The sequence below is a fragment of the Narcine bancroftii genome, chromosome 11, assembly GCF_036971445.1.
Source record: "Narcine bancroftii isolate sNarBan1 chromosome 11, sNarBan1.hap1, whole genome shotgun sequence".
Lineage (NCBI taxonomy): Eukaryota > Metazoa > Chordata > Chondrichthyes > Torpediniformes > Narcinidae > Narcine > Narcine bancroftii.
The window spans coordinates 7,732,739-7,749,605 of NC_091479.1; the positions used below are offsets into that span (position 1 = coordinate 7,732,739).

Genomic DNA, 16,867 nt, shown 5'->3' on the forward strand with positions numbered 1-16,867 from the left:
ATCTCTCATTTGTTCAAAGGATAAGAATCTACTTCCTGAAAAACAATTTTCTATTCTTTTAATCCCTTTTTTTTCCCATTTTCTAAAGGAAAGGTTGTCTATTGTAAAAGGGAGTAGCTTATTTTGCGTCAATATTAGTTTTGGTATTTGATAATTTATTTTATTTCTTTCTACATGAATCTTCTTCCATATATTGAGGAGATGGTGTAATACTGGAGAAGTTCTATGTTGTACCAATTTTTCGTCCCATTTATATAATATGTGTTCAGGTATCTTTTCCCCTATTTTATCTAATTCTAGTCTCGTCCAGTCTGGTTTTTCCCTTGTTTGATAAAAATCTGATAGGTACCTTAATTGTGCGGCTCTATAATAATTTTTGAAGTTTGGCAATTGTAAGCCTCCTTGTTTATACCATTCTGTTAATTTATCTAGTGCTATCCTCGGTTTCCCCCCTCTCCATAAAAATCTCCTTATTATTTTCTTTAACTCTTTGAAGAATTTTTCTGTCAGTTGTATTGGCAATGCCTGAAATAAGTATAGTATCCTTGGAAAAATGTTCATTTTAATACAGTTTATCCTTCCTATCAGTGTTAGTGGTAGCTCTTTCCAATGCTCTAAATCGTCCTGTAATTTTTTCATTAGTGGATTGTAATTGAGTTTATATAATTGGCCTAGATTTTTGTTTATTTGCACACCTAGGTATCTTATTGCCTGCGTTTGCCATCTGAATGGGGATTCCTCCTTAAATTTTGAGAAATCCGCGTTATTCATAGGCATTGCTTCACTTTTATTTACGTTTATCTTGTATCCCGACACTTCTCCATATTCCTTCAATTTCTTATATAGTTCTTTTATTGATAGTTCTGGTTCTGTTAAGTACACTATCACATCATCTGCAAATAGACTGATTTTATATTCCCTGTCTTTTATTTTTATTCCTTTTATATTATTATCTATTCTTATCGATTCTGCTAGTGGTTCTATAGCTAGCGCAAACAATAATGGTGATAGTGGGCATCCCTGCCGCGTTGACCTGCTTAAGTTAAATTGCTTTGATACATGTCCATTTACTGTCACTTTTGCTAACGGTCCCTCATATAATGCTTTAATCCAATTAATATACTTCTCCGGTAAACTGAATTTTTGCAATACTTTGAACAAGTAATTCCATTCTACTCTGTCGAAGGCCTTCTCTGCGTCTAAAGCAACTGCTACTGCCGGTGTTTTATTTCCTTCTACTGCATGAATTAAGTTAATAAATTTACAAATATTGTCTGTTGTGCGTCTTTTTTTGATAAATCCAGTTTGGTCTAAATTTACCATTTTCGGTACCTGTTCTGCTAATCTGTTTGCTAATAGTTTAGCTATTATCTTATAATCTGTGTTTAGCAGAGATATTGGTCTATATGACGCTGGTGAGAGTGGATCTTTCCCTTGTTTTAGTATCACTGTAATTATTGCTGTTTTACATGAATCTGGTAAGTTTTGTGTCTCATCGATCTGGTTGATTACATCCAGGAGGGGCGGTATTATTAGATCTTTAAATGTTTTGTAGAATTCTATTGGGAGTCCATCCTCTCCTGGTGTCTTATTATTTGGTAAATTTTTTATTATCTCTTGTATTTCTACTGTTCCAAATGGTTCTGTTAATTTATTTTGTTCCTCTATTTGTAGTTTTGGTAGTTCAATTTTAGTCAAAAATTCATCTATTTTCCCTTCTTTCCCTTCGTTTTCGGTTCGGTATAATTGTTCATAGAATTCTCTGAAGTTTTCCTTAATTTCTTTTGGATTATATGTAATTTGTTTGTCTTTTTTCCTTGTTGCCAATACCATTTTCTTAGTTTGCTCTGTCTTAAGCTGCCATGCTAAGATTTTGTGTGTTTTTTCACCTAGTTCATAATATTTCTGTTTTGTCTTCATTATATTCTTCTCCACCTTATATGTTTGTAATGTTTCATATTTTATTTTTTTATCCGCCAATTCTCTTCTTTTGGTTGTATCTTCCTTTTTTGCTAATTTTTTTTCTATGTTTATTATTTCCCTTTCCAACTGCTCTGTTTCCTGATTATAGTCCTTCTTCATCTTGGTTGCATAACTTATTATTTGTCCTCTAATGAATGCTTTCATTGCGTCCCATAGTATAAACTTATCTTCCACTGATTCCGTATTTACTTCAAAGTACATTTTTAATTGTTTTTCAATAAATTCTCTAAAATCCTGTCTTTTAAGTAGCATGGGGTTTAATCTCCATCTATACATTCTTGGAGGGATGTCCTCTAGCTCTATTGCCAATAACAGGGGTGAGTGGTCCGATAATAGTCTAGCTTTATATTCCGTTTTCCTAACTCTCCCTTGAATGTGGGCTGATAACAGGAATAGGTCTATCCTTGAGTATGTTTTATGTCTAGTCGAGTAGTATGAGTATTCCTTTTCTTTTGGGTTTTGTTTCCTCCATATGTCCACAAGTTTCATTTCTTGCATTGATTTAATTATAAATTTGGTTACTTTGTTCTTCCTGTTAATTTTTTTCCCCGTTTTATCCATATTTGGATCCAAATTCAGATTGAAATCCCCTCCTATTAGTATGTTCCCTTGTGTATTAGCTACCTTCAAAAAGATATCTTGCATAAACTTTTGATCTTCTTCGTTAGGTGAATATATATTAAGTAGATTCCAAAGCTCCGAATATATCTGGCATTTTATCATAACATATCTCCCTGCTGGATCTATTATTTCCTCTTCTATTTTAAATGGCACATTTTTGCTAATTAATATAGCCACTCCTCTTGCTTTTGAATTATACGATGCTGCTGTTACATGTCCTACCCAATCTCTCTTTAATTTCTTGTGCTCCAATTCAGTTAAGTGTGTTTCTTGGACAAATGCTATATCTATTTTTTCCTTTTTCAGTAAATTTAGTAGTTTCTTCCTTTTAATTTGGTTATGTATTCCATTAATATTTAGAGTCATATACTTCAGCGTAGCCATTTTATATTTTGTTTATCTTCTCTTTCCGTTTTTCCATCATTACCTTTCCTCCTTTTCCATTTCTGTTTTCTTATTTTCAACTCTTTACCAGACAACATTCTTACAACATCCAACATTTTCCTTATTCTCCTATTTCTATCTTCTTTATCCCCAATCTCCCCTTCCCCTCCTGAGTTGTCCTTTATCCCTTGTCGGACAACCACATCTCCCTTCTCCATTTGGATTTGCGAATCCACTCGCAAGCGTCAACTGATTTTGCAGTGACCGCTCTTTTCCCCCACCCAGCCCCCCCCAGAAAAGATTTCACTTTTTATATGTCACAAAGGTCACTCTTTTAATTCCCTCCTTATTCTCTCTATTCCCTTACCTTCCCTTATTAATTCTTATCTATACTATCCATGTTTTCCTCTAATTACAGATACTTTCACGTATGCCCATTGTCTCTATTCACTCTTATACCTCTTTACCCGCATACATATCAATTGTGGTCATTTTTACCCTCATTACCCGTCTTCATCCCTCAGTCTATTTTTGTCTTTACCCACATACATATCAATCGTGATCATTTTTGCTCTCATTACCCGTCTTCATCCCTCAGTCTATTTTTGTAATTGTTCTGCAAATTTTCGTGCTTCTTCTGGATCCGAGAACAGTCTGTTTTGTTGTCCTGGAATAAATATTTTCAATACCGCAGGATGCTTCAGTGTAAATTTATATCCTTTCTTCCATAAAATCGCTTTTGCTGTATTGAACTCTTTTCTCTTCTTTAGGAGTTCAAAGCTTATATCTGGATAAATGAAGATTTTTTGCCCTTTATACTCCAGTGGTTTGTTGCCCTCTCTTACTTTTTCCATTGTCTTCTCCAGTACCTTTTCTCTTGTAGTATATCTTAGGAATTTTACTACAATAGATCTTGGTTTTTGTTGTGGTTGTGGTTTAGGGGCCAATGCTCTATGTGCCCTTTCTATTTCCATTTCTTGCTGTAGTTCTGGACATCCTAGGGCCTTAGGGATCCATTCTTTTATAAACTCCCTCATATTCTTGCCTTCTTCATCTTCCTTAAGGCCCACTATCTTTATGTTATTTCTTCTGTTATAATTTTCCATTATATCTATTTTTTGGGCTAGTAATTCTTGTGTCTCTTTAGTTTTTTTATTAGATTCCTCCAATTTCTTTTTTAAGTCTTCTACCTCCATTTCTGCTGCTATTGCCCGTTCTTCCATCTTGTCCATTTTTTTCCCCATTTCTGTTAAGGTCATATCCATTTTATTTATTTTCTTTTCTGTGTTGTTTATTCTTTTTCTTAAATCATTGAATTCCTGTGTTTGCCATTCTTTAAATGACTCCATGTATCCTCTAACAAGATCAAGTATATCCTTTACCTTGCCTTTCCCTTTATCTATTTCACTGTATTCTTCCTCTTCTTCTTTCTCTGGGTTGGCCATCTGTTGTTTCTTTGATGCCCTTTCCTCTTCTTCTTTCTTGTTTCCATTGTCTTCTGTGGTCTCTTCTTGCTGCAGGTGTTCTGCAGCTGTCGTTGCCGGCTGTGGAGATCGACTCCCCAGCTGGTCCCCCCTCCCGTCGGTGTGTTTTTTTGCATGCGCGAGGAGTCGCGCATGCGCGGTTGCGCACTTTTACTCGGCTCTGTGAGCCATTGTTGTAGTTCTTTTTCTACCGACCTGAGGTAGTGGGGTCCTCTCTCCACAGCGGGCCTCTTCGGACAGGTAAGGCCTTCACCTTTTTCCTCCGTTGTCTTCTCTTCCTCTCTTCTTTCCGTTGATTTTGATTTTTCTCCTTTTGTCTCCATCTTCTTTCCACCTTTATACTCACTTTTCTTTAACTTGTATTTCTGTGCCTTTGTGTTTTTCTTTGTTTTTCCCGACTTTTCTGGAGAGGGCTGGAGTTCACCGTCCGGCCACTACTCCATCACGTGACTCCTCTGAACAGGCACTAGTTCTGGACATTTTACATTTGAGGCACAGTAAAACTATATTTTTAAATTTCCTTTCAACAGAGAAAAAGGCAATTCTGCCCCTTTGAAACCCAAGTCACCCAATTACACCCATTAATCCACCAACCATGCACATTTTTTGAGGTTGGTATTAACACACAGATGTTGATGATCATTTCTCAGTATTGTACAAATTAGGAGTAGTCTAATTTATTGCTTATTCTGGCAGACTAAAGGCAGGGTCATATAATATTAAATTTTGTTTTGTTACATGACAATAAAATAATCTTGAAAACTCTCAACCCATGGAAGGGAAAACCTGCCCGATTTCTATCTAAAATAGTTATAAGGTCTTGTTCATGGTCTATCTGTAATTTCTGTCAAGACTACCTTTGGAGGGAGCACGAAGACTTCGATAGCAATTCTTAAAATTTAGATGCACTTCGTGGTTAACAGGACCATTTCGGCCCACAAACTTGTGCTGCCCCAATTACACCTAGTTGACCTACACCCCGGGTATATTTCAAACAGTGGTAGAAAACCGGAGCTCCAAGGGAAAACTCATGCAGATACGGGGAGAACATGCAAACTCCGTAAAGACAAAACGAGATTCGAACCCTGGTCCCATGCCACCCAAAATTTTCCCTGATTCACCACTTGTTTAATGGAGATGGGGGAAACTCTTAGATTTCTGTCATGAGTTGTCAATAACCCCTTTTCCACTGGCACACTATCCCATGAATCAACAGCGAATTAACTGGGACAGTTTCCAGTGAGAAATGAAAGCAGACAGCATGCTGGCATCAATTGATAAAATTTTACACTGGAGATTGATGGCCTCTACGCCTACTCATATCCCTGGCATCAGCTGATTAAACCAGTGGAAAAAGGGCAAGTTCCATCCATTCCATTCCATCTGAAGGTAGACTTTCCGATCCCTAGGGATGAGTTGTGTTCAGTGGAAAAGCAGTCAGTGGCCCAGTGAAAACAGCACAAATCGCTTCCTATCCTGGGACACTGCATTGCCAATTAAATGGGATGCCAGTGGAAAAAAGGCTTAAAATTGGTTAACTGGCCATCACAACTGGCAAGTGTTTTTTTTCCCCCCCACAAAAGGTGAGACCAGAGCCAGGCTGTGATTTTCTTTCAGCCAATATATCAGATGCCTTATGTTCACTGGAGAGATACATGGCCCATCATAACCACACTGAGCTTTGTACCCATCTGAACCCATTTGTCTGTACTCGGACATCTCCTTCCTCATCTTGCCTATTTAAGTACCCATCTAAGTGTCCCTGAAGCACAGTGATTGGAAAAAGTCTCATATAAGTATGAGCCACATAGCCAGTATGCCTTCAAGGAAGGAAACAAAATCTTTGTTGGGAAATGACAAACTTTTGATCTCGGTATTTTGCATTATAAAGCTTGCATTCCAACATTAGCCTGCATGTATCTGCTCTTTTCTGACTTGACAGATTTCTCCCTATGAGAGCCTTCGGCTGATGTGTCTACTTTCGTTAACTGAAAGTGGTGAGTCAACCTTCTAATATTAGGTTGTTCCATGACTGGGGATACTTGAGCTAAGATGCATGTATGCTTTCTCTAAGTGCACATGCAAACACGCATAGGATCAAGCACACCTAATCCTGCCCACTTTCTCTCCCTCAGCCCTCTGATCCTGACACCTTCTCTTCTAACCTTCAATCTCCCCCTTCTTACTTCCTGGGACCGCCTTCACTCACGTCCTGGGGTTGTCAGTGTAGCAGATGAGAAGGAGGTTTTCTGATGGGGAGATTGAGTAGAAAAGTGAAGCCTGGTGATCTTGTAGAATCAGGGATTGAACTCGAGGGGAAATACAACGTGCACCTTTTTCTTATGCCATGTGTTACATCGCAGACCAGGAGCAATGAAAATTCACTAAGGTAGTGGTTTTTCCTTTAAAACACTATATTTATTAATAACTAATAACACATTAGTTAAAGCCAACTCTCTGTGTGTGTGTGTGTGTGTGTGTGTGTGTGTGTGTGTGTGTGTGTGTGTGTGTGTGTGAGAGTGAGATACCTAAACCATTACAGCTTAGGCACAATTCTGGAAACTCATTCCAAAGTTCAGTCTTAGAAATCCATTGTTAACTTATAAACTGATGCATAGAAGTAATCATGAAGGAGATGGGAGAGACTGAGTGACCAGACTGCTGTAAACTCGCGAATCCTTGTCGAGTTGCTTCCAGAGAAATATCCTTTCGTGTGAATGGTTGCCACAACTCCCCTTTCCTTGCGTTGGGGAAATGAAACGCGTGACTTCCACAATTATTCCAAAACCCAGGCAGGGGTCAATCGAAGTGATCTTTCTTTGGGCCATGGTCCAATGCAGTAATTCTCCTTTTCCTGACAGGGAGGATCAGCTGAATTGTCCATTATCTCACAGAGTCATTCCTGCTCCATGTTTGATGAGATGGCTGCTGGTCCATAATATGCTGTTCCTTCAGTATTCCACGCACATGACTCTCACACCACCTGTGTCACTGGAAACAACAACAAATGTTCTTTCTCCTCTCTAAAGTAGCAAATTTGGGTACTAGCTGTTGCCACCCAGTCTTTCTACAGCTGTGAATATTGGCCCTTAAAGTTATACCCACTCTAAATGAAACAGGAGCTTGTAATACACGACAACTTGGTTCATTCTTAAAATAGATCTTTTTATCCCTTTTACCAATTATTCTCAGTTTGTGTAAAGTCATACACATATTTATCAAACACATTGTCACGTAATAATACATTTAGAATGTAACACATGAAATTCTTTAACTTTTGTCTACTGTTAGACAGACAGAGAGTTTCCACTTTGTCCATCTCCCCTCCAAGTACTGACCAGTCCTGAGCCTGCTAAGCTTCCAAGATCAGACAATCTCAAATCATTGTACAACTCATTAGAATTCTAAAAATGTCCTTTAAATTCTCTACTGTTACAGAAATGGATATTGTCAGTAATTACCCTTTGAGGCGAGAGAGTAACATTTCAGAGATTGCTGTATATTGCCACACCTTGAATGAGAATTTCAGTAATGCCAGTTCTTTTCTGATCATTTTCTTGTGCATTCGTATTACCCCACAGGTCTGATTTCCAAAGATTATCGATCGTTAAAAACACAGTATCTGCAGGTAAGCAGAGAAAAACATTACCATTACAGTTGCATACGTGGGTGTGAACTCTTCCAACTTTAGGAGTGGGCAACGTTGGAAGGTTTTCAGTGGGTCTTGTTCCTGCAATTGTTCCACAGGCATTTTCAACCTGCTCTGGTCTCTGGAGGGAGACTTTAACCCAGAAATCTCAGATTCAGATTTATTGTCAGAGTACATACAACCCTGGGATTCTTTTTCCTGTGGGCAAGGCAGAATTACCACTTATTGGCAGTGAAAAGAAAACCTGACTTAACGTACACATGTAAACAAATAAAGAAATATAATCAAACTGACTGCAAAACAGAGAGAGAAAAAAAAAATCAATAAAGTGCAAAATTGAATCCCTGATTGAGTTTGTTGTTGAGGGGTCTGGTAGTGGAAGGGGAGCAGCTGTTCCTGAACCTGGGGGTGCGAGTCTTGTGGCACCGATACCTCTTTCCTGATTCTGACTTGAGAGATAAGATTGCTCTCCGCTGACCTCCTTTGGTGCTATGGGTTGAGTGAGAAATACAGTCCAAAAATACAGAGTACATATGGATGTAAGTTAAAATACAAAAGGATGTATTACACTTAAATCCTGTCATTTCATCCAAGGTTCCCCACATTTTAATCAAACAGATTATATTGTATTGATATATTATATAAAAAAAATGAAAATCTAAACCCACGACCAAGAAAGAAGTTGTTTGGCCAAAAAGAAAGAGAAGAAAGACCCAATAACTTCATTAGTCAACGTTTCTACCTTCATAACAAATCAAGGATTATAAAAGTCACTCAAAATGGGTCCCCACAGAGTTTGAAAATTTACATTCAAAAATCAGAAATTGAGTGTCTAATCTTCTCTTAAGTTTAAACGTGATGTGACGTCACAGAGCCATTGAGCAGGATTAGGTGGGATAATGTCCCTCCATCTCAGCAACTCTGCCTGCCAAGCCAGAAGAGAAATAAAGCTAATACATGCAGCTCAGATGTCGCTAACATTGTCATTCTCCAACAATATCAAATAAGGGATTTGGTTTAAAATTAACTTTAAAAAGGGACAATGTATAATTCATATTTGACTCATATTCTGCATTGCATTATACAAAACCTATATAATTAATTAATATCTAAACAATATATACTTGTAATATTTCTCTTATCAAATTAATAAAAATGTTTTTAAAAAAGTGCAGAGAAAGTTTGAAATACTTTAATCCAATATTTCGCAAGATTCTGATATGTCCGAAACATGAATTAATGAAGTACAGGTGCCTAACCTTTTATCCAGATTTCCAAAAACTGGCACTTTTCTCAGTAGATGACATCTGCTCATCAAAGATGGAGTTTGGCACCAAACATGACCCAACACGACGCTCACTCAACTCCCGTGTATCCCGTCACATTCCCCTATCTTATAAGTGCCTCCAAATTGCAGCATCACGGTGCTTTCAGTCAATCCAGTGGCAACTCAATGGCTGTCGTCACTACCCATAATCCCCCATGCAGCTGAAACTGCTGTCCCAGTGCCAGCACAGGAGAACCAAGAAGGGAGCCATTCTGGCATTGGGACAGCAGAGGGCGAGGGAGGAGAGAGGGAGACGGCAGAGCAACTCGGGCGGGCAAGGGGGGAAAGACAGCAACACAACTCAGACAGGTGAGGGGGAGAGACGGCAGCGTGAATTGGGCGGGCGAGGTATGGGGAGATGGCAGAGCAACGCTTGTAAGGGGGGATAGAGCCAGGAGTGCAACTTGGACGGCGAGGGGGGAGATGACAGCAAGACGGGCGGGCGAGGTGGGGAGATGGCAGCTTGACTCAGATGGGCAAGTGGGGTGAGGAGAGAGATGGCAGCGTGACTTTGGTGAGCTTAAAGAGACGGAAATCAAAATTATTCTGAAATCCAGAAAATTCTGAACAACGGCAGGTGTCTTGACCCGTCGATCCCAGATAAAAGGTTAGGCACCTGTATCTCCATTATTGCATTTATTACAATGAGGAGATACATCTGCAAAAAAATGAGATAGATTGACTTTTTTTTTAATCACCTTTTAAAGGATCCTTTCAACCATATGAAGAAAATCTGTGGTAATGGAAATTGGGGAGAGGAGAAGGTAGAGAGAGAGAGAGAGAGAGAGAGAGAGAGACTGAGAAAGGGACGAGGGGAGGGAAAGAGGAAAAGAAGTGAGAAAAATAGAGAGGAAGAGTTGGAAAAAGAAGGCAGGCTCTCAGGCAGTCACTCTCTGGGGTACATTTGTCCTTCCAGAGATGAGAGGGTTAGCGTATGAGGGAAGATTGAGTCGTCTGGGACTGTACTCACTGAAATTTAGAAGAATGAGAGGCGATCTTATAGAAATGTATAACGTTATAGAAGGTAGGTAAGATAGGGGAAGGTAAGTTGTTACCATTGCTGGGGCAGACCAAAACTAGGACAAGGCTTCAAGGTTCACAGCAGTAGATTTAGGAGGAGATGAGGAAGAACTGCTTTTCCCAGAGGGTGGGGAATCTGTGGATTTCACTGCCCATTGAAGCCGTGGCGGCGACCTCAGTGAATATATTTAAATCAAGGTTGGATAGATTTCTACATAGTACGGGAATTAAGGGATGTGGGGAAAAGGCAGGTAGGTGGAGATGATCCTGTCAACAGATCAGCCATGATCTCATTGATTGGCAGAGCATGTTCGACGGACCAGATGGCCGACTCCTGCTCCTTTTTCTTGTGTTCCTTGGCGAGTAGATGGGATATGCCTTAATCCCACTGGATACTCCCATGCAGAAAAATAGTGTAAAATATTCTGATTCCAATCACCAGCTTGGTGCAAGGCTGAAATTACAGTTGTCAGAACCACGTGGAACTGGTGACTGTACATGCTATTAACACAGCATTACATTTCACTCAATAGGCATCTCCATTCACTTAACTAACAGAATAAGCATTGAATGAAATTGACACCCAAACCAGAAGCTGTGATTGATTGATACATTGTCGAAACAGTTATGAAATGAACATACATTGTAATCTGATACACAATCCAGTCATAATGCAATTGGAGCAAATGGTGAGTAACTCCACATCTGACCTCCGCTTCTATCCATTATTGATGTGGTGGAAATGTACACCAGCTCACTCATATAAATTAATGAACCTTGATTTTGTAAATTGGCCTGTGTTGGAGAACTTTTAGGATGTGACTTTTGTGTCAGGTAGTGACCATTTAATCCAATTGTACAGTGGTAAGTATTGCCATCAAGCTTCAGAGAAGTTATTGATTTGTTTATCTTGCTTTTGTTACTGATGAACATAATTTCATCTCATACCCATTTCCTTTTGACTGGCCACTGTTATATTTGCCGTTCTAATCCATAACTCGGCTTGTGTGTATTCTCAGAGCTATGGGTATGAGCACATGCTGACTTTCGCCAACCTGAAACAAATCGGAATGCTGACAGAGCAGCAACCCGGAGAAGTACTGACTGTAGTGGAGAGCACCATGGGGAAGCTTGTCACAGACAAGGCAGTTGGTAAGGAGCCAAAGTGCTCGCCATGAATGTTGTGGGAAATTCTCTGTTTACTTTTCCCCAACCTGGATAAGAAGAAGAAATTGAAGGTAGTAATTTTTTTTAAAGACTGCTGGGGAGATGCAAAACGATTTCTTTTCTCCAGTAACTGATGTGACACTGCAACTCAGGGCCTCAACAGGTGGAGCACGTGGCTGAATACTGTACCTTCTGTAGTTGGGCGGAATTATTAGCCTAGTAGTTAGCGCAGTGGTGTTACAGTGCCGCCACCTGTAAGGAGTTTGTACCTTCTCCCGTGTCTGCTTGGGTTTACTCTGGGTGCTCCAGTTTCCTCCCACCCTTTAAGTTGTAAGTCAAATGGTGTAATTGGGTGGCACGGGCTCGTGGGCTGAAAGGGCCTGTTACCGTGCTGCATGTCTAAATTTATAGCCACAGACTGAGAGGGGGTAACTGGAATTACAGGAAGCTTCATTACAGGAAGGATGTGAAGGCTTTGGAGAGGGTCCAGAAGAGGTTTAACAAGATGTTGCCTGGTTTAGTATGGGTTATGGGGAGAGACTGTTCATTCTGGAGTGTAGAAGACTGAGGGGTGATCTGAGAGCCGTTTATGAAATTATGAGAGTTATTGCTAGGGTTGGCAGTCAGAACCTTTTTCCGTGGGTGAATGTCTCACGCACTGGAAGAAGTGTGTTTACAGTGAAGAGCAGGAGGAGGTTTAAAGAAAATGCACATCAATTTTTATTTTTAATGGGTAGGTGTAAACGGATAGAAAATAGCATTTAAGAGGCTTCTCGATCAACACGTGACTATGAAGGGGGCAGAGGGGTATTTATCATGTGCAGAGAGTTTTAGTTTGATTTGGTCATGGTCAGCACAGACATCTGGGCTGAAGGACCTGTTGCTGTGCTGTATTGTCCTACATTCTATTATTCTTCATCTTGCTGGTCTGCAATCTGTTTCCATTTAGATTGGTCTGCCTTTAAATTTCTCTTACTGAAGGGCAAGACCTCCACACTTTTCTACATTAAATTCCATTTGCCACCGGGCAACTGGGCAGGAAATGTAGCCTTTGGAGCTCTGATTTTGTTGAAGAGAAAATAGATGTACTCCCTGGATTTTTGACCTCCTTGGCTGTGAAGTTCTGGGCCACCGTACTTACCCGTGTTACTGGGCAATGTGTTCAGGACCTCTCATACTGAGTGACCCGGACACTCTTGTTTATGATCAGGCTCTCTGGATTGTGGTTTTATACAATTCACAAAAGTACAAAATCACTTGTTTTCAGGAAAGCTGACTGACGCCTTCTCATCTCTGGCCAGGAAAAGCCATTTCAGGGCTTTTAGCAAGCGGCTGAACCTGGTAAGGAACCAAACAAATAGGCTGGTGCTTTGGGAGAATGCAGTAAACCAAATGTACACACACAGCAGATGGGTCTTTCTTGAATTAGATGATATACTTTAAAGTGATTGCTCGCTCCAGCACCCCTTACCCTTGGCTGGGTTGTAATGGAGTCACTGAGTTTTATTCATGGGCTGCAACGAGATGCATTTTGCTAAAGATAGATTGGCCTCACTGCTAGGAAAATGGCAACTCCACGAGTATGAATGGGATGGATTGCACAGATAGCTTTTTCCCTTTAAGTTCTTCGATATTTTCAAATTGTCCCAACTCAATCTGTGCAGTGTGGCAATCTGGCATTTTTAAATGAATGTGTCCCGATGTACAGTTGTAGTTGCACACAGTAAAATATATTCCATCCATCATGACACTGACACTATATATTGTTTTCCATATTGGAGTGTTCAGGGTCAACTACCATCTCTTGACAGATACCTCGCTCAGAAGAAGAATATGATCTGAAGTTTCCACGAGACATGGCCTATGTATTTAGTGGTGCATATGTTCCATTGAGCTGTAAGATAATAGAACAGGTATGTAATTGTAATTTCCCTTCATGGTTCATGCATCTAAATGGCATAGCGGTTAGCGTAACGCTCTTACAGAGCCAGTGATCGGGACTGGGGTTCGAATTCCGCACTGTCAGGAAGGAGTTTGTACGTTCCCCCTGTGTCTGCGTGGGCTTTCCCTGGGGGCGCCGGTTTCCTCCCACCATTCGAAATGTCCCGATGAGTTGTAGGTTAATTGGGGGGCACGGGCTCATGGGCCAGAATGGCCTGTTACCATGCTGTATGTCTAAATTCATAAACAGTGAAGAGAACAAACCTATCTAATATTGCACATGTAGAAGGGCTAAACTATGAAACCATGTCCTATTTAATCAATTCATTCAAAGCTTTGCCTTTTGAAATGCATTTCTTTGTTTGTTCTGAACCAGACTGATTTAATTGAGTGGCAAGGGTTTAAATGGGCAGAATTGGCTTTTACCATGTTGTAAATAAATTAAAATTAGTTTGTGTTTATCTCTGACTATATTTTGCTTCATTGAACTATCACACCTGAGTGATTCTGGCTCAGTTCAGAAACCCAGTACTTCTGTTTATTATTCCAATATTGCCCACCCTCTCCATCTCCAACCTACTCAAAATAAACCACACCTTTTCTCCCGCGCTCTGCTGGACATTCCTCCATCTTCCTCTATCCCTGCTCATCTCCAAGAGACACCATCTTTTTTGGAACTTGCATTGATTCTCATTCTCCAGTTCGCAATAGTTCATTAGTCCTTCCCTCGGTTCATATTGTTTCTTTGGGCCATCTTCTATGATCCACGTATGGCACAAATGTGGGTGTTGGTGGCTACCCCTCTGTGATTGTTCTTCAGATTTAACACCCTTCTGTCGTCAGGTACTGGAGCGAGACGGCTGGACAGGAATGGAGGAAGTGTCGCGGTTACTAAACTGCAGTGAATTTGTCTCTATAGGTAAGTGTTTGAAAAGGTTAGCCAGCCAGCTGTGTTGATTTTGGCCCATTCCTTTGTAGAGCTGCCACTGTGTGCCTTTGGGCATTAATACATACCTCCCAGCTCCTCTCTTGGCGCTACTCTTTACGAATGAGCATCATCAAAGCCAACATAAATTGGCTTTTGTGGATAGCAGATGGCTTGAAGGGATACCACTGCACATAACCTATGGCAGCTCTCGGACGCGGCTCACACACGGCGTCATTGGAGCAGTGACGGGTGACCTTGGAACCTTGTGGAGTTGAGGCTTACATGAAGCACTGCATACTTTCTTGGGATGTTGAAGAGGGCTGGGTGTCAGGCGATTCTGATGTGAAGTAAAGAACTTTCCCTCATCCTCCAAAAAATGTGGAACTGATTAGGTTAGTGGAAAGGCAATCAGAGGTCTTGACAACTAATTTGTCATGATCTTGAACCCATCGATTCTGAGGAAATTAAATTCAGTTAATTAACTGTGATTAGAAATCTTGTCACAGTTGTGGTGGGCAGGAAACTACAGAATCAGGTTTTATTGGTCATGAACATGTGTCACAAAATCTGTTGTTCTGCGGCAGTAGTGTTGTATAGAAAGATACAAAACTAGTATAAATTACAATTCCATAAATATAAGATTTAAAAACAATAAATAGGTTCATAGGTTCATCGTCCGTTCATAAATCTGATGGCAGAGGGGCAGGAGCTGTTTTTGTAATGTTGAATGTGTGTCCTCAGGCTCCTGTAGATTGGAAACCCTGGCAAATTTCGACAGAGGTGTGGTGCAAAGTGTGCTGACCAACCGCATCATGGTCTGGTATGGGAACACCAATGCCCCTGAGCTTAAAGCCCTGCAAAAAGTGGTGGACACATCCCAGGACATCACAGGCAAAGCCCTCCCCATCATCAAGAACATCTTTAGGGAACGCTGCCATTGGAGAGCAGCAGTAATCATCAAGGATCCTCACCACCGGAGGAGTCACGTGATGGAGTAGTGGCTGGACGGTGAACTCCAGCCCTCTCCAGAAAAGTCGGGAAAAACAAAGGAAAACACAAAGGCACAGAAATAAAAGTTACAGAAAAGTGAGTATAAAGGTGGAAAGAAGATGGCGACAAAAAAAGAAAAATCGAAAGCAACGGTAAGAAGAGAGGAAGAGAAGACAAAGGAGGAAAAAGGTGAAGGCCTTACCTGTCTGAAGAGGCCCGCTGCGGAGAGAGAAACCCGCTCCCTCAGGTCGGTAAATAATGGACTACAAAAATGGCTCGCTGAGCCGAGTAAAAGTGCGCAACCGCGCATGAAAAAAAACACACCGACGGGAGGGGGGACCAGCTGGGGAGTCGATCTCCACAGCCGGCAACGACAGCTGCAGAACACCTGCAGCAAGAAGAGACCACAGAAGACAATAGAAACAAGAAAGAAGAGGAGGAAAGGGCACCAAAGAAACAACAGATGGTCAACCCAGAGGAAGAAGAAGAGGAAGAGTACAGGGAAATAGAAGAAGAAAAGAAAGGCAAGATAAAGAAGGTACTTTCTCTTATTAAAGGATACATGGAGTCATTTAAAGAATGGCAAACACAGGAATTTAAGGATTTAAGAAAAAGAATAAACAACACAGAAGAGAAAATAAATAAAATGGAGATGACCTTAACAGAAATGGGAAAGAAAATGGACAAGATGGAAGAGCGGGCAGTAGCAGCAGAAATGGAGGTAGAAGACTTAAAAATGAAATTGGAGAAATCTAATAAAAAAACTAAAGAGACACAAGAACTACTAGCTCAAAAAATAGATACAATGGAAAACCATAACAGAAGAAATAACATAAAGATAGTGGGCCTTAAGGAAGATGAAGAAGGCAAGAATATGAGGGAGTTTATAAAAGAGTGGATCCCTAAGACCCTAGGATGTCCAGAACTACAGCAAGAAATGGAAATAGAAAGGGCACATAGAGTATTGGCCTCTAAACCACAACCACAACAAAAACCAAGATCTATTGTAGTAAAATTCCTAAGATATACTACAAGAGAAAAGGTACTGGAGAAGGCAATGGAAAAAGTAAGAGAGGGCAACAAACCACTGGAGTATAAAGGGCAAAAAATCTTCATTTATCCAGATATAAGTTTTGAACTCCTAAAGAAGAGAAAAGAGTTCAATACAGCAAAGGTGATTTTATGGAAGAAAGGGTATAAATTTATACTAAAGCATCCAGCGGTATTGAAAATATTTATTCCAGGACAACAAAACAGACTATTCTCGGATCCAGAAGAAGCACGAAAATTTGCAGAACAATTACAAAAATAGACTGAGGGAGGAAGACGGGTAATGAGAGTTAAAATGATCACGATTGATATGTATGCGGGTA

At 40.3% G+C, this 16,867-nt stretch overlaps 1 protein-coding gene across 1 annotated transcript in view; it reads left to right on the forward strand.

The window, feature by feature from the left end:
- Positions 1-16,867, forward strand: part of vps33b (VPS33B late endosome and lysosome associated) — a 42,690-nt gene that overhangs the window by 25,040 nt on the left and 783 nt on the right. The window contains exons 16-21 of the mRNA XM_069902230.1: positions 6,415-6,469; positions 8,054-8,100; positions 11,488-11,620; positions 12,903-12,976; positions 13,447-13,548; positions 14,420-14,495. Coding sequence (XP_069758331.1) covers positions 6,415-6,469; positions 8,054-8,100; positions 11,488-11,620; positions 12,903-12,976; positions 13,447-13,548; positions 14,420-14,495 — 487 coding nt within the window. The remainder of the gene's footprint in view (positions 1-6,414; positions 6,470-8,053; positions 8,101-11,487; positions 11,621-12,902; positions 12,977-13,446; positions 13,549-14,419; positions 14,496-16,867) is intronic.